Source organism: Mastigoproctus giganteus, chromosome 2, assembly GCF_048544385.1.
Source record: "Mastigoproctus giganteus isolate SK-2022 chromosome 2, ASM4854438v1, whole genome shotgun sequence".
Lineage (NCBI taxonomy): Eukaryota > Metazoa > Arthropoda > Arachnida > Uropygi > Thelyphonidae > Mastigoproctus > Mastigoproctus giganteus.
Window position 1 is genome coordinate 203,465,543 of NC_143576.1, and position 26,718 is coordinate 203,492,260.

Here is a 26,718-nt window from a genome sequence, read left to right on the forward strand (position 1 = left end):
TCCAAACCATAACACCACTGCCTATAGCCAACAGTGTACCCAAGTGTTATGCTATCATGTTGCTTTCTCTAAATATGAATATGCCCACCAGAACTATAGAGTTCGAAATGGGATTCATCAGCCAGGCGACAGATTTCCACATGTTGATGTGGCCAGTGTTTCGTGTTGAACTACTCATGTAAGGTGTAGTTTCTTGTGTCTTGTACAGAGCATGGGTATTCATGATGCAGTCGACTGCCATAGCCTACATGAGCTAATGTCTGGTGCATAATCAATGTGGGTACCGATCTTGCTATTCCTACTTTGCACTGAGTGGTTAGCTGGGCCATCTTGCTGTGTTGCGACTGTGTTATGAGATAAGACACAGTGCTAACCACAACACAAAAATGGGAGCACTCAATCATATTGACTGTTGTTGAGATACTGGCACCTGCATATCTTGCCCCAATAATCATTCCACATTCGAAGTTGGAAAGATCTTGACACTAACCCATTTTTGCAAGTATGAAAAATGATTTCCACGTGTGTGAACTACAATCTTATATCAGTTGTTCCTAATTTTGACCCTGCACCAGCATCACAGACAAGTCGATTCCTATGCAAGGGTATGCTGCAAATGCAAACCTAACTCAGTGCATATTACATGCTCCTTTTATTAGCATTAGCAGAGGCATATGATGCAAGAAAACAAGCTTATACAAGCATCAGCCAAAAAAAAAAAAAAAAAAACCCCTTCCCATTTCAACCATTCATTCACTGCAAACATGTGTCTAGTTCTGCCTTAAATTTATTCAAGCTGTCAACTTCCACAACGACAGCAATCAACCACTCTCTGGCTAAAGGCAAATTTCTGCACATCTATTCTACAACTGTCTTCCCTCGATTTTAATTAATGTCCGCTCAGGCAATTAATCTGGGCAACAGGAAGAATCCCATCAGCATTGAGCTTGCTCAAACCATTCAAGGCCTTATACAACTCAATCAGATCACCTCACAGGTGCCTAGTCTCCAGACACTGAAATTTGCAGAACTTAAGCCTTTCTTCGTAAGAGCAACCCTTCGTTCCATTTGCCAGTCTTGTTGCCCTTCTCTGTACTCATTCCAGCAGCTCTACATCCTTCCTAAAATATGCTGATTTAACTTTGCATTGAGGTCTCCAGACCTGTACACAGTACCCAAGGTGTGTCCTGACCATTACCTTATACAAGGGTAATCATCTTATCCCCGCTAGAAAAATTCCTGTATATCATTGACAAGACACCATGAGTTACTCTAGCAGACTGTCTGCACTGCTCAGAAAACTTCATATCTGACTGCACAATTACCCCCAGGTCTTTTTCATTCTCTACCACCATGAATGTAATAACACACAGTTGATATGTTACTCTGGGGTTACTGTTACCCATATGCAGTACTTCACATTTGTCAATGTTAAACTTCAGTTGCCACCTCTCAGCTCATCTGCTCAACTTTTCTAGATCCTGTTGCAGTAGCGTACTGTCATTAGTGCCATTTTACTTGGTTTCTAATGTAATGTAAAATTATTAATTTAAACATTCTTACTGATTCTGAACATTTTATTTAAGAAATGGCACCCTTTCAAGCATGGGCGTCAACAGAAAATTTTCTGGGGGGGGGGGGGAAATTAAACAAGTATATTATAGAATACAGTATTGCATCAATACAAAAACACATACATAATGTATATAAATTTAAAATATAAAGGAAACAAGAATTAATATATATATAACAGTTTTTTTTTTAGTTAATTATAATACCAACTAGATAAATTGGAGAATTTAGCATAAAAGTATTAGGATGCAAACTATACTCATTTCTGTTTGCCATTTGCCATCTGGCAAATAGATAGCTTCAGCTAATTATTGGTGGGATATATTGAGTGGAGCTAGCCTTAGTTAACATTCCATTCAATGTATCCATATATCTATAATTAGCTATATTATCATTTTAATTTTACTATTTTATTTTATGTGTTTATAGTGTACAACAAAGAAGTCCAACTTAGGTTACCTAAACTTGGCCCTTTGAACTAATGAGTGTAGTTTGCACCCCTAATACTTTTATGCTAAATTCTCCAATTTATCTAGTTGGAGTTGGTATTACAATTAACTAAAAAATTGTTATATACAGACAAATGTAATGTACAATCATAAATTTGATGGCATTAATCTGTTCTGTCACTCTTTCTCCTTTTCTATTTCTTATATTCTTTTACATAACTTCATATATATATATATATATATATATATATATATACAGATAATAATAATAATTTCAATAATCACATATCGTATAAGAATTGAATTCTCCGTCTATCGCTTGCAAACCTATTGATGACATTTTCAATAAATTTCTTCTTTACCGCTTCCTCTTCTAGTTTCTTCCTGTGCACACTAATCATACATAAACCTTATAGGCGACTTTCTGAGATAGTGGACACCTTAACCACGTTTTCACACATTTCAAGGTGCTGAAACTTCTTTCAATGGTACAGGTAATGTCATACCAATAGTTATTGCCGAATTAATAGAAGGGAAATAGTCGCAATGTTCCAAAACTTCTGGTAAAGTTTGGGGAATATCAGTCGATGAACCAAAAACAGGAACACGTGTTTTATTGCTGAAAATAGATAAAACACGTGTTCTATGGTTACCTCGCCGAGGGCCGAAACTAGCCAACCCCTAATAAAATTTTAAGGCAGACAAAGCGTCCCATGGCCGAGGGTATAAGGTTACATATCTCAATCACTTTTACGATTATAATTTGTGGAATTTTTTACTCGATCCCAGGGAGGGGCAAGTGCCCTGTTTGCCCCCCTCTGCGGACGCCCATGCTTTCAAGTATTTTCTGTACAGAAGTTACTACAATGGATCATGGATAAAATGCCTGCTTCTGTCTACAGAACCTCACTAATTCAAACTAAAGGAGAGATAGTCTGAATTAGTAAGGCCAAATTACAAAATATAATTATATTATATATTTTGTAAATATTTGTATTTTATTCATATTTTATTCTATTTGTAACTATATATAAATATTTTCAAGTCATAGTTCATAAAAAATGTAAATTTATTCACAATATAATGTATATTAATTTAGATGGCATTAAGACATGTATATCATTTAGCCATGGAAATAAAAGAAAACTTCACGAAAGTGTTTATGTGTAAAACTAAACGGAAAAGAAGGAATGCAAATCAAATAAATCACAAATAATATGGTATTTTAAACAATAAACTTTGTTTTAAACATCAATAACTATAAATTTTTTAGATGTACACTTGAAGTTGGATCCAGCAGTTTAACTGAAGTGGATTTTACATCAAGTGTCTTGTAGGCAAAGTTTTGTTTAAATTTAATTTCTGTAATTTTGTGAAATTAATTTCTACAATATTTTGTAAATTTAATTCTGAACTTTTCTAAAGTATTTCTGTTAAATTATAAATATTTACATGTAAATAAGTTAATTGTTTGTACTTAATATTTATTTAAATGAGCTCCTCTAAAGACTATTAAACACTATATGTACTGCTCTAAAATCCAGAAAATTTTAAGATCTTGCTCCTCTCAATCCCTGAAGGTGCCTCATTTTAAAGAGTTTACTGATTTTTATGCTATTTTTAAGTTTTTTCATTTTTTTGGGACAAGAGAAGGGCTAATTTTGTGGAATTTCTAGAATGGAGACAAAATCAATTCTGCTTGTCATGAAAATACTGAAGCTGAAGACACAAATTGCAAGAGTGAGGCCAGAGAAGAAAGGATAATTTTTCCATCAGCATAAAAGTGCCAGAACATACTAGCATCCTGTAAAGGGAGATCACTTCAGAATTTGGGCGGATTATTCTGCCACATCCCTCATAGTCAAGACTTTCACCTATTTGGCCTGCAATGACAATGCTGTTATTGCAGGCACTGAGAAGTGGCTTTTGGAAGCTGACAGCAACTTTTACGAGAATAATGCTGGCTCCAATTCAGAGGTAGAGCAAATGTATGCATACAGTTGTGCCCCCATATCTGCTGATTCAGTTACTCGCGGTTAACCACGGAAAAAAAAACTTAACACGTACTACTCATGTGTCCAATATGATGCTTCCCTTTAAATTTTTACGATGTCGATTTTAAATCGAATAGCTTCCCTTTGTCGTGTATGGTTTGGTCACCAACATTATAATGGTTCTTAAGAAATTTAATGGATGCACCATTTTAAAACTTTTGAATAATTTCAAGTTTTTGTTTGTTTAATTTGAAAGCACAACTCTTGCGTTTGCCCATCATTTTTGCGATTTCTAAACAAAAAAAAATAAATAGTTACTATATATACAAAGGGTACTAGGAAAGTTTTGCAATACAGCTTTGTTTATTTAATTTTTTCAAAGTAATTTCCTCTACATTCAATACACCTCTCCATCCTCCGAAACCAATCTTTAAACCAGTTCTGCCAAGTTTCACTAGGGAGTAAAGCACACTCGTTGTCCCAAGCCCGTAGAAGGTCCTCATCACTGGAAAACCGCCTCCCTTTTAGCTTCATTTTCACATGCGGGAACAGTGCAAAGTCGCAGGGAGCAAGGTCTGGACTGTAGGGAGGGTGCTCGAGAAGTTTCAGTCCTGTCCTGGTCAAATATTCGGTGCAGGCTTTGGCGCGGTGAGCTGGAGCATTATCGTGATGGAGGTACCAGGTGTCCATTCTTGACTTTGGCCGCAGGTTCTTCATAGATCCAATGACTTTAGGCAGGCATTGTTCAGTATACCACTTAGCTGTGACTGTCTTCTGCGTGTTCAAAAGACACGTTCCACAATTCCACTCGATTTGAAAAATACAGCTATCATTTTCTTCTTTACAGATCGGGATTTTCTGACAATTACGGGTGTGTCGTCATCATCAAAGACCCAAACTTTGTTTTGAGCCTTGGTCGGCAGATCGTAATAGTACAGCCAAGTCTCGTCACCTGTCACGATGTTGTTCACATACCGAGATTGTCAATTATCAAACTTTTTTAACATCTCCCGGCACCCAGAGAGAACAAAGTTTCTTCACGTGCAAATGATCTTGCAGAATCGAACGAATTGCTGGTGCATTTAGGCCCAAAGTATCCTCTATCTGTTGGTAGGTCACTCGCCTGTTTTCGTCACGCATTTTCCTCACAGCAGTAACGTTTTCCTCCGTAACTGACGTTCGTGGCCTTCCCGGCCTCTCAGAATCCTCCAGAGTGAAATTTCCCCTTTGGAATTCTCTATACCACCTGAATATCGTTGTACGATGTGGACAATCATCAACTAGTGCAAGAGTCATTTCTTCTAAGCACTGGTCTATGGTTAAACCACGCACGAAATTATACCGCAAAACTGTCCTTATCTCATTTCGTGACCACGATGCCATCGCAAGCACTTTACACTCTCACTACTAATGAATAACTGAGCCCATCGACTTGGCGCGGTGGCTACTATGCACGTATGAACATGTCTCAACATGCAGCAACAAGCATCTTCCTGTGATTCATTGTTGCGTCATATTGTAAAACTTTCCTAGTACCCTTTGTATATATATATATATATATATAAAAAAAAAATTCTGACATCCTTGACAAATAACGAAACAAAATTTGTCCTTTTCCGGTGCGACGGACACAACAATTGACGCAACACACTAAACATTTGGTCTCTCTCTCTTTTTTTCTTTGTTTTGAGCAATAGGTGTGAAGACAGTGGGGGTTGCAAGATAATAAGTACACTAATCTCCCAATAACGACTTATAATACCAATTCTTGTCACTTAATTACAACTTGCAAAATATCTTTTTATACGTATTCTAGTTATTACTTGAATTTTATGACTTCTGGTTGATTTGGTTTTTTTTTAAAAATTTAGCCTTGAAGTGTCCCGGTTAATCAAGAGTCTGCTGTACTTTATTATTACCGTATTTAATGTTGGTAATGTCTTACTGTGTGTGTTTAATTTATCAATTAAACTTTATTATACATATGTATGTACAAGAAAATCATGTTAAATATGGGGTCAGCAGGTGTTCGCTTATATCCGCGGTTTCAGCCATCCACCGGTAGGGCTTGGAACGTACGGCTTGGAACGTAGGGCTTGTAGTGTTTTTGTTAGTCCTTGGTCCCAATTAAACAAAATTTATATGTATTTATATGCAAAGTTGTACCCCGACTTACGCGAATTCGACTTAAGCAATTTTCGTCAGACCCACATATCGCGTAACTTCGGGGTATTACTGTACTGTACTGTACTTTACATTTAGTTATTAAATAAAATGGCTTATTGTCTTCATTATTATTATTTATCTATTTAACTAATAAAACACTGTAATATGCGTAGATGCATTAATTTAAATTTTCACATACTTTACATTTTTATAAACTTGAAAATAGAAGTGACTAATAGTTTCATATAGTTTCATGTTCAAAATGATACCCTCCACCACAGAATTAAAAAAAAAAAAAAACAAAAAAAAAAAAACATTTAATAAGAATCACAATCATTAAAAAAGGTTATAATGAAAGCAGAAATCAATAATTTTTTTCTGAAATAAAAAATAAATTGGTGGGTCTATCAGGCCCTGTGCCATCATGATTGTTATAATTTGGGTTTTTTTTTTTTTTTTTTTTAGCTGTTGGCGCATCGGCTTCTGTGGCCATAATGCACCTCCCAAAGTTTTTGCATTTTACTCTGATCCAAGCACGAGGCGGGGATTTGAACCCGCAACCTTTGGGTTGCCAGGCAAGCACTTTACCCACCTGGCTAGCCCGGTCGGCAATATAATTTGGCTTGTGAAACATGGTTTAAATTGTCAAATAAATCATTGTGATTTGTTTGACATTTTTCTGATAATTTGCCTGTAAAGCCATTTATTTGTATTTGGGAAATGGCTTGCTTTCCCCCCCCCCCCCCCCCACTTTTAAAGTTAATTTAATATTACTGTAATTGAATAATGCAGGAGGACTGTTTCCATCAGCAAAAAAAAAAAAAAATAAAATAAAATAAATAATAATAAAATAAAATAAAAAGCATTCACAGTTTTCTCACTGTCAAAAGGTGACAATCTCATTGAACAACCTGCTAAACTCTATTGCAGCCAGCAATTATTACAATAATCTAAAACAGCTATCTAAAGGTAAATTCATGAGAACCAGCCTTAGTAGTAGTGCCAAATGATGCAAGAAAGCAAGCTTATATAGCATCAGCCAACGCACACCCTTACTCTCCAAGAATTTGTCTACTTTTTCCTTGAATTTATTCAAACCATCCACTTCCACAAATCTGTTCTGTAATCATCCTTCCTAAACATAAATTTATACCTCCTCATGTGCATAGTCTCAGCAAGAGAAAGAATGCCATTCACATAAAACTTACCCAATCCATTCAAGGCCTTAAACACCTCAATCAGATCACCCTGCAGGTGCCTAGTCTCCAGATGCTAGCCTGCAGGTGCCTAGTATCCAGAATTTGCAGAACAGAAGCCTTTTTAAGTAAGAGCACACTTTTATTCCCTTCACCAATCTGGTTGCCCTTCTCTGCACCTGTTCCAGCAGATCTATATCCTTCCTAAAGTGAGGCCTCCAGAACTGTACATAATACTCTAGATGTGGCCTAACCATGGCCTTGTACAAAGGGATAATCACCTTCTTATTAATAATAGCAAAATTTCTGTATATGATTGACAAAACACCATGAGCTGTCCTGGCAGCATGTCTGCATTGCTCAGTGAATTTCATATCTGACTGTACAATTAACCCTAGGTCTTTTCCATTTTCTACTCTCCTGAGTGTAGTTCCACACAGTTGATAAGTTACTCTGAGATTACTGGTGCCCATATGCAGTACCCTGAATTTGTCAATGTTAAATTTCAACTGCCACTTCTCAGTTCATCAACATAATTTTTCTAAATCTTGTTGCAGTAGTATATCATCATTATTGTCATTAACTACCTTGCCAACCTTTGTATCATCTGGAAACTTTGCCATTAAGCCTGATATACCTCCATCAGTATCATTAATAAATTTTGAAAACAACAATGGGTTAATCACTAAACCCTGGGGAACTCGACTAATAACATTAGTCCACAAAGAGCAGTGCTTATTGATAACCACTCTTGTCTTCTTCCACTTAATAATTCCTTTATCCATTACCTGTAATTTGCCCTTAATGCCACATTCCTCCAGTTTATACAGCAGTCTTTTATGAGTAAAGTAGCAAAAGCCTTCCTGAAATCCAGGTATATGATACCAAAATTAATTTTTGCATTCAGTTCCTTGGTCACTGCATCATATTAACCTATCAGATTGGTTAGATAAGCCGCCCCTTAACAAATCCACACTGTGCCTGCAGTATAATTGCATTCCTGTCCAGATAGTCCCAAATTACTTGGTGCCTCTGTAGCCAGGTGGGCAGGAGCAGCAGTGCATAGCACACGCTTCTTGATTAGACTGGGGTTCGAGCCCGTGACCACCAAATACGGAGGATGTGGAAAGGTTAGGGAATGACCACAGCATATCCCCGGGGCAATATGGCTTTAGTTGCTAATGCTCCTAAAAAAACCAAACAAACAAACCCACATTACTTCTTTAACTAGCGACTCCATTATTTTTCCCGGAACACACATTAAGCAAAGAAGTCTGTAATTACATGTTAGCATTAGTAGAGGCATATGATGCAAGAAAGCAAGTTTATACAGCATTAGCAAAAAAAAAATTATTTAAGGCTGTCAACCTCTACAACAACAGATGGAAGTTTGTTCTGTCAATCAACCACTTGCTGGCTAGAGGCAAATTTCCACACATCTATTCTACAACTGTCTTCCCTCAATTTGCATTTATGTCCCCTGATGATTAATCTGCACAAGAGGAAGCATCACATCAGCATTCTGCTTGCTCAAACCATTCAAGGCTTATACACCTCAATCAGATCACCTAGCAGGTGCCTAGTCTCCAGACACTGCAATTTGCAAAACTTAAGCCTTTCTTTGTAAGAGCAACCATTTGTTCCATTCACCAATCTCATTGTCCTTCTCAGTACTTGTTCCAGCAGCTCTACATCTTTCCTAAAATGAGGCCTCCAGACCTGTATACAGTACTCAAGGTGTGGCTAGACCATTGCCTTATACAAGGGGATAATCACTTCCTTATCCCTTTTAGAAAAATTCTTGTATATCATTGAGAAGACACCATGAGCAATTCTTGCAGCTCATATCTGACTGCACAATTATCCTCTGGTCTTTTTCATTCTCTACCACCCTGAGTGTAGTACCACACAGTTGATACATTATGCTGGGGTTACTGTTACCCATATGCAGTACTTTAGATCTGACAATGTTAAACTTCAGTTGGCACCTCTCAGCCCATCTGCTCAACTTTTCTAGACTCTGTTGCAGTAGCGTTGCAATAACTCTAATAATACCATTAGAGTTATTGACAACCCTGCCAATCTTCATATCATCAGAAAACTTGGACATTAAGCCTGATACACCTTCATTAATATCATTAATAAATACAGAAAACAACAATCGAACCACCTATAATAACATTAGTCCACAAGGAGCAGTGTCCATTGATTACCACTCTGTCTTCTCCCACTCAACCATCCCTTTATCCATAACAGCAATTTGCCCTTAATGCCATACTGCTCCAACATGTTCACATTCTGTTCCTCTTCTTGTCTTCTGTTTGCAGCTATCTGTCAGGCTCTAGCAAATCTAATTTATTTCTCGTAGTGCTATGCTAATCTGATTCCTCAGTAATAACATATTTAGTGACTTGTTTTCATGTTGCTTTATTTATAAATATGAATTATTTGCATTTTAACGTGTTAACTTAGCTCTCCTCACTACACTTATGTGCGTGCGCCACGTGTTCAGTGCTCCGTAATCCAGATAGTTTTTGGAACGATCTACGTCACCAACAGTGCTGAAAGTGTGCTTATCTTGAGGACGTATTGTACCCTTCTTACAGTGTTAATTTCCTTCCTTTATGTCAAGTGTATTGGGTAAAATCTTTAATAACTGTTTTTTCAAAAATTTTGTTAAAATTTTTCGTGCAAAAGAATGGCAAGAAACAAAAAAGAAGAAAAGCTGACTGGCTGTTTTACGTGGTTTGTTACACGTCATAAAACGTTTATCTTATAATACGTAACTTGAATAGAAATACACACACACACAAAAAAAAGTCGGAGATTTATATAGGTGACTATGTCTATCATAGAGATTAATTGGCATAATCAAACCACTCTTACCTAATTTATAAACAGGAAGCTCAAATCGGCAGGGTACTTTCTCATTAGTTGCTAAAATATCATCAATAGCAAAATATCCATCTTGTATTTTTGTTCGACCAGCCATATTAAGAATTTCACTTATCCCATCAAGCTGAAAGAATCCAGATGCAGAGAAAAAGATAGAAAGAAAATGGATTAGAAAAATAAAAATAACAACATATATCACTACAAACAGAAAACAACGCCAATACAAGAAAGTTCATAAAACAAACGTACCGTGTCAGTCACCGTCTTCCCCACTATTTTCTTCAACTAAATACAAATATCCCTAGCGACTAAACTTCCCTCCACGGCTAATCTCATGGATATTCTGAATCGGAAAGAAAATTATACAACTCGTATGGAAACCTGGAACAAAGAAGTAAAATAAAATAATAATAATCTGCAAGGCATGCTGACACATTGCATAAGGAGTAAATTAATGGATATTAATTTACTCCTTATAATAGCAAATAATAGTAAATTTACTTTCTGTCTTGGGTAGCCATAATATGACATTATTTTTTCTCCTTCCTGTTAAAGAAACTGTATATTATTGAAGAACTCCAAGAACATCATGGCTGCTTTGCTCAGAGAACTTCAAACTGTTCATTAACTCAGGTCTTTTTTGTTACTGAGTTTTGGTCACTCCCCACAACACATGTTATTCTAGGATTATTACTGCTGCAAAAGGATCTAAAAAAGTTGGGCAGATGGGCTGAGAGGTGGCAACAGAAGTTTAACATTTACAAATGCAAAGTAATGCATATGGATAGCAGTAACTCCAGAGTAACATACGAACTGCGGGGTACTACACTCAGGAGGTGTCCTTCTCGCTGCTAGCGATAAGGACACCTCCTTATCCCTTTGTATAAGGTAATAGTCAGGCCATACCTTGAGTACTGCCTACATGCCTGGAGGCCTCATTTTAGGAAGGATGTAGAGCTGCTGGAATGAGTAAAGAGAAGGGCAACGAGATTTGTGAGGGGAAAAAAGGGGTAATCTTACTATGAAAGGCTTAGATTCTGAAGTTTTCAGCATCTGGAGACTAGGGACCTACGAGGTGATCTGATTGAGGTATATAAGAGTTTGAATGGTTTCAGCAAGATCATAACTGATGAGATCCTTGCTCTTTCTCAGATTACGCACTTAAGGGGGTATAAATTCAAATCGAGGAAAGAACGCTGCAGAATACACTCTGCTGCCCCTTTCTTAGGTACATCCCGTGCTGCGCACACAAATGGTTTGTCCCACAAAGTTGCAAGTCACTTGACCACAGTTATGGATATAAATGCAGCAGAACAACCTATCTAGTATCAGTTAAGCGTACAAACCGTAGCAAGAATGGGGAAAAGGAGTGATCTAACGGACTTCGAAGGTGGCATGGTAGTAGGTGCAAGACGTGCTGGACAAAGCATCCCTGAAACGGCAGTTCTCCTGAACTTTTCACGCACCACAGTTTCAAGGGGGTGTATCGAGAATGGTGCAACAAACAGAAAACGTCCTCTCAACGGCACTCTTGTGGAAGAAAATCGCTTGTTCATGAGAGGGGTCAGAGGAGGATGGCTAGACTTTTCGAAGCAAACAGACGGGTCACAGTATCGCACATCACGTCAGAATACAACCTTGGTGCGTAGAAAAAAATATCGCAATGGACCACTAGTCGCACTTTGTCGCGAACAGCCGACAACCACATCGCGTACCTTTGTTATCAATGAAGAACAAGAGTACACGCTTCCTGTGGGCACAACAACACCAGCACTGGACTATCGACGATTGGAAAACAGTTGCTTGGTCTGACGAGTCGAAGTTCCTGGTGCATCAATTTGATGGAAGGCTCAGAATTTGATGAAAATAACATGAATCCATGGACCCGTCATGTCTGACGACTACTGTGCAAGGTGGTGGGGGCAGTGTTATGGTGTGGGGAATGTTTTATTGGCACATGTTGCGTCCATTGATACCCATAGATTCACATCAGAATGCCACATCATTCTTAAATGTCGTTGCTGACCAAGTGCATCCGTTCATGTTAAGTTTATCCTCAGTCAGATAGTTACTTCCAGCAGGATAATGCGCCAGTTCACAAAGCCCGAATCACTATGGAATGGTTCCAAGAACATGGCAATGACTTTTCTTTGCTGCAGTGGCCTGCTCAGTCTGTGGATCTCAATCCTATTGAACATCTTTAGGATGAGCTGGAAAGGGCTGTTCGCTGCAGGCTTGCACCTCGGTCGAATCTCAAGGAACTGCGTGACACACTCATGTCTGCATGGTACTCCATTCCTGCACAACATTTTCAGCATCTTGTCTAGATTAATTCAGGCTGTTTTGAAAGCTAACGGACGCTCAACACGGTACTAGTAGGTATACATAATAAAGTGGCAGCACAGTGTATCTTAGCACATAAATAGCATTGACGTACCTTGAGAGTTTTTAATCTTATGTACGTTCCCTTTGGACATTACGGCATTTATTATTACGGAATTTATATAGCAGAGAAAAACTCTGCTACCAATTGCGAAAAGTTCGCAATTGGTAGCAGAGTTTTTCTCTAGCTGTCCTAAAGAAATGTGCGTGTTTGGTTGTGAGGAGATAGGCAGCGCTAGTAGAGAAAATTGGCCCGTTCTGTAAAATAAAACTATTCTTTCTTTTAAGGTAGACAGCGCTAGTAGAGAAAATTGGCCCGTTCTGTAAAATAAAACTATTCGGATTTTTTACTGTTCGGAATTTTTATATTTTCGGTGATGCACCGAAAGCCCGAGAATGGATAATAATACCAGGCGGAAAACCAAGACGAGTTGCAGATAAGGAACCGCAACTCAAAGTGGCATTTACGCAGTTGGATAGCCTCGGAAGATTCTTTCCAGAAAACACCATCCAGCTATTCAACAACCTCAATATCAACCCTGAAAAGCTCTACTCTTGCAAATCCTCCAGAAAGGAAATTCTCGGAAACTTCTATTTGCAAATACAGATGTAAGGATACAGTTCCAGCACCTTGTTCGGCCAGGCCTGAGCCACTGAGCTTTAGGAAGTCCGACCTCATCAAGAAATAGATGTCAGAACTGTCTTACCCACCCAACTCTAATCCCCACAGAAGAACCCGACTGCTGGAGACAGTAAATTGAACTTTCAAATTTTTATTTTGCATTGCATTGCTTTATATTGTATCGCGGTGATACCTGTTGTCACGTTGCTTCATATGCTGTACGCTGTTTGGATATAAATATTTGTGTTTATGTAAATATGGTGAAACTCCCACTTGTGTGTGTTTAAACAGAAGGTATGCTTCAATTGTCACGGTATTAAGTTCTTACTAGTTTATACTAGTTAAGTAGTAAAAGCCTTAGCGTGTAATTAATAACTCAAGTGTTTTTTTTTCCAGATAAGATGTACTTATAATTCAGATAACATGTGTTTCATGTATTTTATAATTGTATTACATTTTGTAACATAGTTGTATATGTATCATCACCCCCCTGGCCAGTAGCCGTAACCGGGTGTTCTTCTAAGAGAAATAAACTACTACTACTACTAATAATAATAATACTATGGGCGCGATGGCCCAGTGGTTATGACACTGGACTACTAGCTTGATGGACCCAGGTTCGAGTACCTGGGTCCATCAGGCTGGTAGTCCGCCTTGGCGGAAGCGTACGCGGCTCCATCACGCTGGGAGACCGGTATAATAATAATAGTAATAATTAGAATAATAATAATAAAAAATAATAGTAATAAAAATTAATAAAATAAATAAATATCGTGAAAGTTGCTCCAAGGGACCTACAAACCCCAAGGTCGGAGTGGCGGCTAAGGCAGATTGTGGCGCAATTTGGCGCAACTCGCGAGAACTACCACTGAACATAAGCCGAAGCTAAACAGGTCCACCTTGTCGCAGAGAAATATTAATCATACTGCATCGAAAGACAGTGGAGCGAGTGGTGCTGTCCCCCGTCATATGGCTACCACAAGAGAAGGGCAAGACCATTCAGCCCCACCAACTGGAAGTGCTTCCTGCGCAACTGCGCTAGTGACCATCCAGGAAGGGAGAAAACGCCAACGCATGAAATGGAGCATCGAAATGAATACGTATATCATGCAAGCATACTACGAAATAATGAAGCTGGAGACCGATATGACAACTTACAGGGCAAGACTACATACCAAGTGGCTGGAACGATTCCCGGATATTCAAGTCACCGAACAACGAATAGCGGACCAGAGAAGGACAATCGTCACGAAGAACCTAATAGCCCCTGCAATCTTGGAAAAAATCAAGCAGGACATGAGCGATCAACTACAAAGGATAAAGAATGTGGAACCAGAGGAGGAAGAACATAGCACCACCGAACCAGAGGCAGAAGAGCAAGAGGAAATACAACCCGCAGCAGCTGCAGTGGAAACAGACGAGGTCATGATATCCAGAATAGAGGACGAGTGGAAGAAGGACCTAACAGAATTCGAAGGAATGGACCCCACAAACACTCACGTGATACCGAAGCAGAAGCCGAATAGAATATTGTGGAGAGTAACAGACCACCTGAATCGGCACATAATACCGCATTACCTCGACAGCAATGGTGCAACACTGGAGGCCATCCACACAGCCATGTATTGTGCTGCGGTAGAAGCCACGAGGATTAATGGAAGAGAAGCGAGAGACCAGCAGCAGAAGCACAAAAAACAGAAGGAATTACCAGCTTGGGAAAGAAGATTTCGGCAGAAGATATAAGAATTAAGAGTCAAGATAGGCCAATTGACCCAGTACCAACGGGGCAATAGGAGTAAGAAATTAATTGGAAAAGTGAAGAGAGACAGCATCCACAGCAAACACAAGAGAGACAGCATCCACAACAAACACAAGAGAGACAGCATCCACAGCAAACACAAGAGAGACAGCATCCACAGCAAACATGAGACAAAAATCAGAGAATAGGAGGGTACTTGGACACTGAAGCAGAACCTCCTTGCACTCAGCAAGAGATTACGCCGATACAAAGAGAGCTCCGAGAGAAAAATAAAAAACTGAAACTTCGATGAGGACCTAAGAGGTTTCTATAGGAATGTCGGAGAAGTCGGTAACCAAGGGAACGGACCACCCGAGAAGAATACGATTGAGGATTTCTGGGGAAACATATGGAGTATGGAAGTAAAACAACAGCCGAGCCACCTGGATAGAACTAGAACGCAAGAAAACAAGGACGTACAAGAAATGAGAGGATGGGAGATTCGGGAAGAAGTAAAACAGATGATCAAGAACCCTTACAACAGGCGAACTCAAGGAATAGGTAACGTCCACAACTACTAGTACAAGAAGCTCACTTGCACACACAAGCGCCTGGCAGAGCAGTTCACCGAAATCATAATGCACCCAGAGACAATCCCGAAGTTTGTCACTCTGGGAATCTGAAGCCTAAAGAAGAAGATACAAGAAACCCGGCGAAATATAGGCCAATCACCTGCCTCCCAACAATGTAAAAAAATCGTAACCAGCTGCATAACCAAGAAGATAACAGACCACTTGGAGAGCCAGAGCATAATGGCCAAACAGCAGAAGGATGCAAGCGGCTGAGCAAAGAATGCAAGGAGCAATTAACCATAGATGCTGCGGTTATGGAGCAAGCATACAAGAAGTGTCGCAACATGTACACATCGATTACCGCAAGGCCTTCGACTCCGTGCCTCATAGCTGTCTAATAGAGGCACTGCAAATCTATAAAGTCAATCCGATAGTGACAAACTTCATAAGAGAAATGATGGCGAAATGGAGTACCACCATTAAGGTCGAAAACATCACCACCAGGCCAATCCCCATCAGGAGAGGAATCTTTCAGGGAGCTGCCCTGAGCCTACTGTGGTTCTGTCTAGCACTTAACCCGCTATCTACCATGCTCAACAGTAGCAAGTACTGATATAACCTCAAAGAAGGAAGGAAGAACCTGTACACCCTCACCCACCTGATGTATATGGATGACATCAAGCTCTACGCGGGAATCGAGAAGCACCTTCAGCAACTACTCCAGATCACCGAAGAATTCAGCAAGGATATTAGGATGGAATTTGGTCTAGATAAATGCAAGACCCCACGGATGGCATCAGGGAAAATTAGTCAACCGAAACTACGAGCTGCAGAGTGGTAAACAGATCGAAGCCAGGGCAGAGGGAGAGGGGTACAAATACTTGGGAATGATGCAGGCTCAGCAATTACAGCACAAGGAAATTAAGGCCTGCCTGACCGATAAATACCATCAGAGACTCAGAAGCCTGATGAAAGCAAAGCTGAATGGAGGGAACACAGTTAAAGCCATAAACACCTATGCAGTCCCAGTACTAACATACTCCTTCTGGATCATAGATTGGACTAACACCGAGCTGGAGGATATCATGAGAAGGACAAGGACAATGATGACCAAGAGCCGCGAACACCACCCGAGAGCTGCCGTGGAGAGACTGACAATTGCCCAGGAAGAAAGAGGAAGCGGACTGATAGACCTCATTGGGCAACAGAAGACAGCTAGTTAACCTGAAGTATTACTTCCAGAAATACACAGCAGCACTCCACCAGGCCATAAGGAAGATAGACAAGCGGTATACCCTACTTAACCTAAGCGAGCAGTCCCCCCAACCAGAAGGTACAAACGAAGCTAGAAAGATGGGCAGAGAAGACACTCCACGGCAGACACTACAATGATCTTCATCAGGGTCACATAGATAAAATTGCTTCAAATGAATGGCTCAGGAGTGGGACGCTCTTCCCCGAGACTGAAGGATTCATGCTCACCATCCAAGACCAGGTAATCAACACCAGGAACTATAGAAAATACATCGCCAAGGAGCCTGGAGTTTTAGATGACACTTGTCGACGATGCCACCTGGCCTCAGAAACGATCCAATACATCACAGCGGGATGCAAAGTGATCACCCATACTGAGTACGCTAATAGACAGGACCAGGTAGCCAGGATAATATATCAGAAGCTAGCAAGGAAATGCCAGTTGATCGAAGAAAGTGTACCATACTACAAGTACGAACCGCAGGCAGTACTAGAGACCCCAACCCACAAGCTGTACTGGGACCACGCCATAACATCGGATAGAACAATCCCGCATAACAGACCGGACATAACTTTTGTGGAGAAGAAGGAAAATGCTACCTATCTAATTGACATAGCGGTACCCAACAAGTGCAACCTGCAGAAAACTCATGGGGAAAAAAATCAAGAAGTACACGAACCTAAGACAGGAGATCAAAGAGATGTGGCATATGCAAGAAGTAACGACCATCCCGATCATCGTGTCAACGACAGGTATGGTGCCAAAGACCCTACATAACAGCCTAGCAGAAATAAGTCTCCCAGAGAACACCTACAACGAACTCCAGAAAGTCGCAATCCTGAATACCTGTAGGATTGTCAGAGAGTTCCTCGACCAACAGTAACATCAGCCATAACAACAACCACCCTGTGTACTTGGTAGCAATACCCGTCATGAGGTGGAATCCCCAATCAGGGAGAAATAATATAAGAGCAGCAATGATAATAATAATCGGTGGTGGAACCCCCAATCAGGGAGAAATAATAATAATAAAACCTCTGGAATAAATGGCGCATGGGGCTCCACATTTGGCACGTCGGGTCGTCAAAACTGTCCCGTTCATCCAATCTTGATACACTTTCACCACTCAGCACGTGAGCATTTCACAAAGTCCGCTGTTCCCGAAATGCTGGCACCCCTGGCCCAATAGCCGATGATCATGCCTTTTTCAGGTCTGATAGGTCGCGTGCTTTGCCCATGACAGAGGCTGTTACTGTTTTCACAGATGCCGAACATCAAGCCTTAAGGCGCAATTCCACTGAGGCAACACTGAACGACAGGAGGCATGCTATATGTTTCTTGGTGTTGCCTGTTTCTAGGTGTGCGACTATGTGCCACAATGTCGCATGCGGAATTTGGCTCCACGTGTCGCATGCGCTATGTCGTCTATGCTTTGAAGCATGCGTCTCAACGATTCCATGGAGGCAACTTCAGTTTGTTGCATCATGTCTTTACAAACAGTTGCGGCGGCTGCATATTTGGTAATAGCTTTGAATCGTAGAAAAAAAAGAAGAAAGCCACGGTGGTGGAGAAGAGAATTATATGTTGGTGGTGAAGAAGCTCAGAATGATTTTTACAATAAATTGGTTGCTGACGATGAAGCATTATTTCGAAATTTCACGCGAATGAGCAAAGAAGATTTTGAGTACTTGCTTGAGAAAATCTCACCTATTATAAAAAAATATGATACCAACTTTCGTGAGGCAATACGACCTCGTGTGAAAATGTTAGTAACATTGAGATATTTGGGTACGGGTGATAGCTATCCATCCCTTATGTATCTGTTTCGGATATCTGAGCCAAGCATTTCTCGAATTGTTCCAGAAGTATACAGAGCTTTGATCGACGTTCTACATGATTTTGTCGAGGTAAGTAAAAATATTATTATGCTAAACATTTTATTTATTACAAACATACATACAGGGTGTTTCAGTTAAACGTTTCAGAACTTCTAAGAGGGGTAGGGTACATCCTGACAACTCGAAATCATATAGCAATGTGGGGTCGGAAATGCTTTCCTGAAGCGGTGTTGTACACAGAAGTCGTCGTGCGACGTCGTGCAGCACAGATTCGATTTTCGGTCAATGTATGGGCCGGTATTATGGGAGATCACCTCATCGGACCTTACCTGTAACCGTGTCGTCTAACCGGACCTATCTACTTGATCTTTCTGCAGCAAGTATTGCCACAACTTTTGAGAGATGAACAGATTTCTGCATCGACGCAACAGACAATGTGGTTCCAACACGATGGAGCCCCTGCCCATTATAGCGGAGATGTTCGTAACTACCTGGATGTCACATTTGGTCAACAGTGGATCGGACGTGGTGGTCCCGTGCGTTGGCCTGCTCGGTCACCCGACCTATCATGTCTTGATTTTTATTTCTGGGGTCATATGAAATCGCTAGTTTATGACACCCCTGTTGACAATGCTGAGGAGCTGGTTGCAAGAATCGCAGTAGCTGCCGAAGAAATTCGAAATTCGCCTGGAGTATTCCAGAATGTTCGGATGTCCATGCGTTGGAGATGTGAGGCGTGCATTGTAGCCCGTGGAAGAAACTTCGAACACTTACTTTAATCCATGTACCTTTTGCTTCTTTTCATGTATTATTAAAACGATTTCTCACTTACGGTCTCTTTTCTTTATGGTGCTTCTGTGTACAACACCGCTTCAGGAAAGCATTTCCGACCCCACATTGCTATATGATTTCGAGTTGTCAGGATGTACCCTACCCCTCTTAGAAGTTCTGAAACGTTTAACTGAAACACCCTGTATATTATTACAAGATTTCAAGTCAATTCGGTAGAGGCTTCTTAGGAATTCAGAAAGTACTGGAAAAGTCAAAAGGTTTTCTGAACTGTTGGATGGCTCAGAAAACGTCGTTGCAGATGCTCCGGAGGATCGAACAGTGAAACTACTACTTTCATACTCGTAGTTGTGAGGCAGATTCTCGGCCCCAGAGGATAGAACAGTGCAACCACTACTTTCATAGTTGCTATGAATAGGTGTACTAGTTCGAGTAGGCACATTTTCGACATCATATTTGCCATAGTTGCTTCAAATAATGTATTATTTATTATGTGCTTAACCATTGTTCGTGCTCTAGAGCTTAAATTTCGCAGCTCATTAGCCACATGGTCTCCATATGTTGAGCACTCATCTCTTTGACACGCATTTTTTAAAATACTATATGCTTCCTCTTCACGATCGGAAGGGGATAAACGCATCCGTGTCTTTTTAGGGGCAATGTATTTTTCACTTTCCTCTTCACAGGTATTTCTTTCGCGTTTATTGGACATTTCATGCTGATTTCGAGGCTTATTGACTTCTGCTTGAGTATCTTGAGTGTGTCGACTGCCTTCTTGTTCTTCTTCTTCCTGCAATTACAAAAATGCAATTACTAGATAACTAAATTTGTTTTGAATTTTTCCAGATGCCGTGCACTGAAGATGGGTGGAGAAAGATAGCAAAAGATTTTGAAGTTTCCTGGAATTACCCGCATTGTGTTGAAGCTTGTGACGGAAAACACGTAGTCATGCAAAACCCAAAAAACAGTGGCAGTATGTTTTTCAACTACAAAGGGACTTTCAGCATTGTTTTGATGGCCATTACTGACGCAAACTATAATTTCATATACGCTAATGTTGGCTGTCAAGGCAGGATTTCTGACGGAGGTGTTTTTCGAGAAACGTCATTTTATAAGAAATTGGCCAAAGGAAACCTACAATTACCTCAACCACAACCACTTCCTGGTAGCAATAAGTTATCGCCTTATGTAATATTGACGGATGATGCGTTCCCCCCTCTGCAGGAACACATCATGAAACAATTTAGCGGCTACCACAACAAAGGCTCTTGTCAGAGACAATACAATTATAGACATTCTCGCGCTCGCAGAGTAGTGGAAAATATTTTTGGGTTGCTATCATCTGTGTTTCGTGTATTTAGAAAACCACTAATGATTAATGTGAAAAACTCTGAAATCATCACAACAACATGCATTTATCTTCGTAACTTTTTGAGAAGGAGTAAAACATCGCGATCACTATACTCTCCTCAAGGAACTTTTGACCATGAAACACGAGATGGAAATATTTTCCGGGATCATGGAGGGCAGTTATCCAAGGCGATGCTGTTCTGCAGGATTTGCAACATAGAGCACGGAGGGCAACTTTTGAAGCTAAAGAAGTGAGAAACGAATTTATGAGATATTTTCAATCAGATGAAGGACGTGTACCTTGGCAGGACCTTTATGCCTAACTTTTATATTCAAATATATAATTATTCAAATTAAGGTAATTTAAGTTTTAAATTTAAAAAAACTCACCTCCAAGTTCTCCTCATCACTGACAGCAGTTGACAATGTTGATCTAGGCACATCGACGTCCAATAAAAAACTCAAAAGCTCAAATGCAAACCATTTCCCTTTTTTGCTAGGTGATGAATCACTCTTCTTTGATTGTAGTTTTTTTTCGCTCACGATGGAAAGCTGAACGCAAATTCTGATTTTCTTTTTCACATCAATCACACTACAATCGTATTTACTCGCTAACTGCTTCAGCTTATCATTTTTTACTCTGTTGTCTTTATAATCACTAATTTTATTATTCCATAACTCCGGTGAATTATGATAGGCGTGTGTGATGTCTGTATTGGGGGGGGTCGTAATATTGTGACTGGACTCTGTATATTACACATGGGCAGATGAGTTAGTTCTCGGGTGGCCCTAATATGTTAGTTTTTTAATACTCTGCGATGGCCATATACGGTTAGAGGAGTTTACAAGATACAAAATATAAGAACATTACCTTATTTGGCGGCCATATGGGAGCGTCCATTGTCATGTGTTGCTATACTTCCCTTTTCGCTACTCGAAATTTAGCACACAGCTGCATTTTGGTGCGCTTCCCATGAAAAATTGAGTAAACAGAACATGCAACAGCTTGTCCAATTAAAACAAAGTCCTAATATACATTACTGCACGTTACTAATAACGCGCAACTGCAAGTAATTAGAGGAACTAATAAGTAAGACCAAAGTTCTCGGGAAAGGAGTATTACATGTTAGTAGTGCAGTACAGAATCAACTTGTGATAGCTCCACGCTATGGCAGGTTAATGCAACTGCATTATGATTTTGTCACCTGTTTAACTGGATAAATTATTGTTCTCTTCTGTTTTCTAACCTTTCCTAGGAAACGGATGAAAATATAGCTCTTAAATGGGTCTGTTTTTCTAAATTATTTTAACTTTTTCCAAAAAAGTTAAAATAATTTGAATAAATTTGGCATTAATATCTAAAATAATTATTTCAAATTAAATAATAGGTTTCAAATGAAGTATTTAATACGGTACTTAACCCTTGTGAACATTACAGCTGGTAAGATCCCCGTCATTCCCACACCGGATGGAAAAGACCCGAGTTCGAATCGCGTCAATGACGCGAAGAATTTTTATTGGTCTTTTTCATAACGTGGCTGAATTAGTTTGTCTCAGGCATTGGTAGGATAGCTTTTCTCCTGGAAATTCGGGTGTTTCCTCCCCCAAACGGAAAATCGACTACAGAATATGCGCAATTTACAGCCATATTATATAGGGCCTAAGTTGCTGATGGTTCTAAAACCCTACAACAGCCAATCAACGGTACTTAAGAACACTAACAATTGGCTAAATAAAATTTATTTGTAACATTTGGTACAAGAATACAATTTTTATGGAAAATTTTATTAACAAGAAGTCTCATCACTAAAGAGGCTTGACCGTCGACTGGACATTATCTCTTGAGGAACGAAAGCCAAATTATCATATCCAGTGACGCTGTTGCTGCTCAGGATGCTTGGAGTTCGATAAATATTTGGGTGATCTTCAGTGGGAGATAAAGGAGAATCTTTTAGTTCAGGCAATGACGGTGGTGAGATTGAACTTGTTCTAAACAGAGAGTGTAAACTAAGAACGGAAGATGTTAATGAAATCATATCGTCATCTTTCAAGACAGGAGATTCTTCATCATCTGCAACGCAAGAATCTTTGGAACTGAACGTGCAACTATGACTGCTGTTTGCCGAGCTACTACTTTGATCTGATAATTTTCTTTCTCTTTTCGAGGATTTTGGTGAAAGGGTGTGTTTCGAATGTCCGCCATTATTATAAGATTTGTTGGAAATTACTTCATTTACACATTTAGTTTTCAGATCCACCGGTGTTCCTGAATTTTTTGCTTGTGTTCCTGAAGTAATATTAGTAAAAATATCGCTATTTAGAGTAGTTGGTTTAATGTAATTTTTTTGTTTGCATTTTGGAACTTTATTGTTAGTTAATAGGTTATTGGGGATCATATCTAGGACATTTTGTAGAAATTCTTTGATATCTGTAGATGGCTGTTCGTGAACTTTCTCGTTGCAGTTACTCAGCAACTCGTTTTCTGTTGTTGGATTAGAGATTGGATTTTGTAATGAGCTGCATGCAGTTTCGTTATCTTCATTACTAGTTGGCTTTGATTCTCGTGAACATTCGTCACATTCTTCAACATTCGTATTTTCGTCTTCATCTGGAATACAGAATAAATCTCTCTGGGTTTGGCAAGTGCAAATTGATTCGTTTAATTGTTCTTCGTTATCTAACTCGTTATCTGCTACACTAGAGTGTACTTCTGATATGTTATCTTCAGTATCCGACAAGACAAATACTTCATCATTGAGATTTCCTCCACCGCACTCTTCGTCTGTCTGCTCAATGAGGTGTAGAGTGTTGTCCGAGGTGTAGTTGTCGTCATCATGAAAATTAGCTACTTTTAAAGCTGCTGATAGATTACTTAATATACTACTAGTACTTTTTGGAGAGGATTGTGCACTTTGCACTGGATAGGATCCTGGTAAATTAGGTTCGGAAGCTGCACGAGACACGGTACGTGAAGTAGCTCCAGAAGAGGAATTTCTCTGGAGTAGCTGTGCACACTTAGAATCTGGACGGACAACCTGAAAAACAATTATTAGAACTTAGAAGAACAGGAAATTCACCATATGATAGTTTAAATTAGCATACAATAAATGAAATTCCATTTGATGCATTAAATGAATTTCCCTTTTAAAATTTATAATTATTAGAACATGTGAATTCAGAAAATAGGTAGCAAATAGAAGATTAACACATTATATTCAATTAGAACGTAATGTTTATTTATTTTTATCAGACGTCAATATTTAGGCCAACACATATATTCCTGGTGACAGGTGTTTTGATGGTTATCACCTCTTCAGAGGGAGCCAGATGCCTCACTCTATTGCACATAAAAGTCAATTACTGTTGATTGAACTATTTAGATGATATTATCATTATGTGAATTACATCTTATCTAATTTTAAAATTAAATCGTCTAACACATCATTAAATAGACAAAAGCACTATGCTTCTAACGGATTGTTAGTTCCTTGCTCACTTGCTGTTGCACCTGTAAGAAAATTAAATAAACATTGATTTAACTTAAAGTTATATAAAAGTTCCAGTCGAAAAGGAAATTATGCTTCTCACAAATAAAGTGAAGTTTATTTGAAGTTCAGGACTAAGACAATATGTGGGAACAGTACCACAACAGAGAAATCGAGACCTTTAGAGTAAAAGCTTTGTCCTTTCCATATTCTATCTACATTATTGTATATTGACGTGAGCTTTTTCATTTAAAGTACTTTATATTTTAAAATCAGGCTGAAGTTTCCCAGAGCTATTTTCTTTAAAAACGAAAATTTCGACTGTCATTTGGCGTCTTCCATTTTTTACGATTTAAATCGAAACCGAATTATCGGGTACCGAAATGACGAGTTGCATAGCTATCCTTTTCAGAGTTAGCCAGACGGGGCTTAAATGCATCGGAAACACCTAAAGAGATGAATGAAGCGTATGGTAATGAGTAGCTTGGTAGGACGGCCATATTCCTGTGTGACTGAACTTTCCGGGAAAAAGTGGTTTCTCCATCAAGACAATGCCCGACCCCATATGGTTAAAATTGTGTTGGCAGTGATCACTGCCATAGGTGCCGAGGTTCTGCCACATCCCCCTTATTCACCGGACTTAGCCTCGTGTGATTTCTTCCTGTTTCCACGTCTGAAGAAAGCGCTGAAAGGCAAGCGTTTCGCGTCCAACACAACGACGCTCGCAGAGCAACAACGGAAGCATTTCGCAGCCTTTCGAAAAAAAAAAAAAAAATGGCTTGCAAGAAGCACTTAATGCGTGGGTACAACGGTGGCGAAAGTGTCTTAGTTCAAGGGAGATTATTTCGAGAAGGAGAAATCCACAGAAGATTAAGATCATGACAATTAAGATAAGATCTTGCACCAGTCCGCGAATTAAATGCTCATCCATCGTGTGTATATATACACTGTACTGCCACTTTATTAGGTACACCTATCTAGTAGCGTGTTGAGTGTCCTTTAGCCTTCAAATCAGCCCGAATTCGTCTAGGCATGGATTGAACAAGATGCTGAAAGCGTTGTGCAGGAATGGAGTACCATGCAGGCATGAGTGTGTCACACAGTTCCTTGAGATTCGACGAAGGTGTTGGCCTGCAGCAAACAGCCCTTTCCAGCTCGTTCCAAAGATGTTCAATAGGATTGAGATCTACAGACTGAGCGGGCCACTGCAGCAAATAAAAGTCATTGTCATGTTCCTCGAACCGGCGCATTATCCTGCTGGAAGTAACCATCTGACTGAGAATAAACTGTCAACATGAACGGAAGCAATTGGTCGGCAACGATGTTTAGGTGCGATGTGGCATTCAGACGTGAATCTATGGGTATCAATGGACCCAACGTGTACCAAGAAAACATTCTCCACACCATAACACTGTCCCCACCACCTTGCACAGTAGTCGTCAGACATGACGGGTCCATGGATTCATGTTGTTTTCGCCAAATTCTGAGCCTTCCATCAACATGGTGCACCAGGAACTTCGACTGGTCAGACCAAGCAACTGTTTTCCAATACTTGATTGTCCAGTGCTGGTGTTGCTGTGCTCACAGGAGGTGTGCTCTCTTGCTCTTCATTGATAACAAATGTACGTGATGTGGCTGTCGGCTGTTGTAGCCCATTCGCGACAAAGTGCGACTAGTGGTCCGTTGCGATATTTTGTTCTGCGCACCAAGGTTGTATTCTGACGCGATGTGCGACATTGTGGCCCGTCTGTGTGCTTGCATCTAGCCATCCTCCTCTGACCTCTCTCATGAACAAGCGATTTTCTTCCACAGGAGTGCCGTTGAGAGGACGTTTTCTGTTCGTTGCACCATTCTTGATACACCCTTGAAACAGTGGTGCGTGAAAAGTTCAGGAGAACTGCGGTTTCAGAGATGCTTTGTCCAGCATGTCTTTCACCTACTACCATGCCACATTCGAAGTCCGTTAGTTCACTCCTTTTCCCCATTCTTGCTACGGTTTGTACGCTTAACTGATACTAGAAAGGTTGTTTTGTGGCATTTATATCCACAACTGTGGTCACGTGACTTGCCACTTTGTGGGTCAAACCATTTGTGTGCACAGCAGGGGGGTGTACCTAATAAAGTGGCAGCACAGTGCATATAGTCAATGACTGCTTCGTGTACGCGCTGAAGTCTGTTTGAAGAACCAGGAAAAATAGTTGTGCGGATTATTCGAAAACGACGCACTGATGAATTTAAACCATTAGACAATAACTCGAAAACGCTTATATTCATCTAGAGGAGACTTTTTTTACAGACGCACACAAAACATAACGTTTTCTAACTCAAATTGCGATATCCTGGTAGGAGTAATAGAAAAATTGTTCTGTTTATGTCACGGCACGACTAGGTCAGAAGAATTTACAATTAATAATT

General features: G+C 39.8%; 2 protein-coding genes across 3 annotated transcripts in view; both read right to left on the reverse strand.

The window, feature by feature from the left end:
• The window catches only part of Psf3 (DNA replication complex GINS protein Psf3), a 30,348-nt gene extending 19,744 nt beyond the window's left edge, over positions 1 to 10,604 (reverse strand). Inside the window, exons 1-2 of one of the 2 annotated variants that reach the window (XM_090368904.1) lie at positions 10,522 to 10,604; positions 10,264 to 10,396 (exon numbers count right to left, since the gene is read on the reverse strand). In XM_090368904.1, coding sequence (XP_090225030.1) covers positions 10,264 to 10,369 — 106 coding nt within the window. In that variant the 5' untranslated portion in view covers positions 10,370 to 10,396; positions 10,522 to 10,604. Of the gene's footprint in view, positions 1 to 10,263; positions 10,421 to 10,521 lie in introns of those variants that run through there. The other variant, XM_090368905.1, reaches the window with a different exon arrangement.
• A 12,001-nt stretch (positions 10,605 to 22,605) lies between these two features.
• The window catches only part of CngB (Cyclic nucleotide-gated ion channel subunit B), a 33,444-nt gene continuing 29,331 nt past the window's right edge, over positions 22,606 to 26,718 (reverse strand). Inside the window, exon 18 of the mRNA XM_090390134.1 lies at positions 22,606 to 23,853. Coding sequence (XP_090246260.1) covers positions 22,606 to 23,853 — 1,248 coding nt within the window. The remainder of the gene's footprint in view (positions 23,854 to 26,718) is intronic.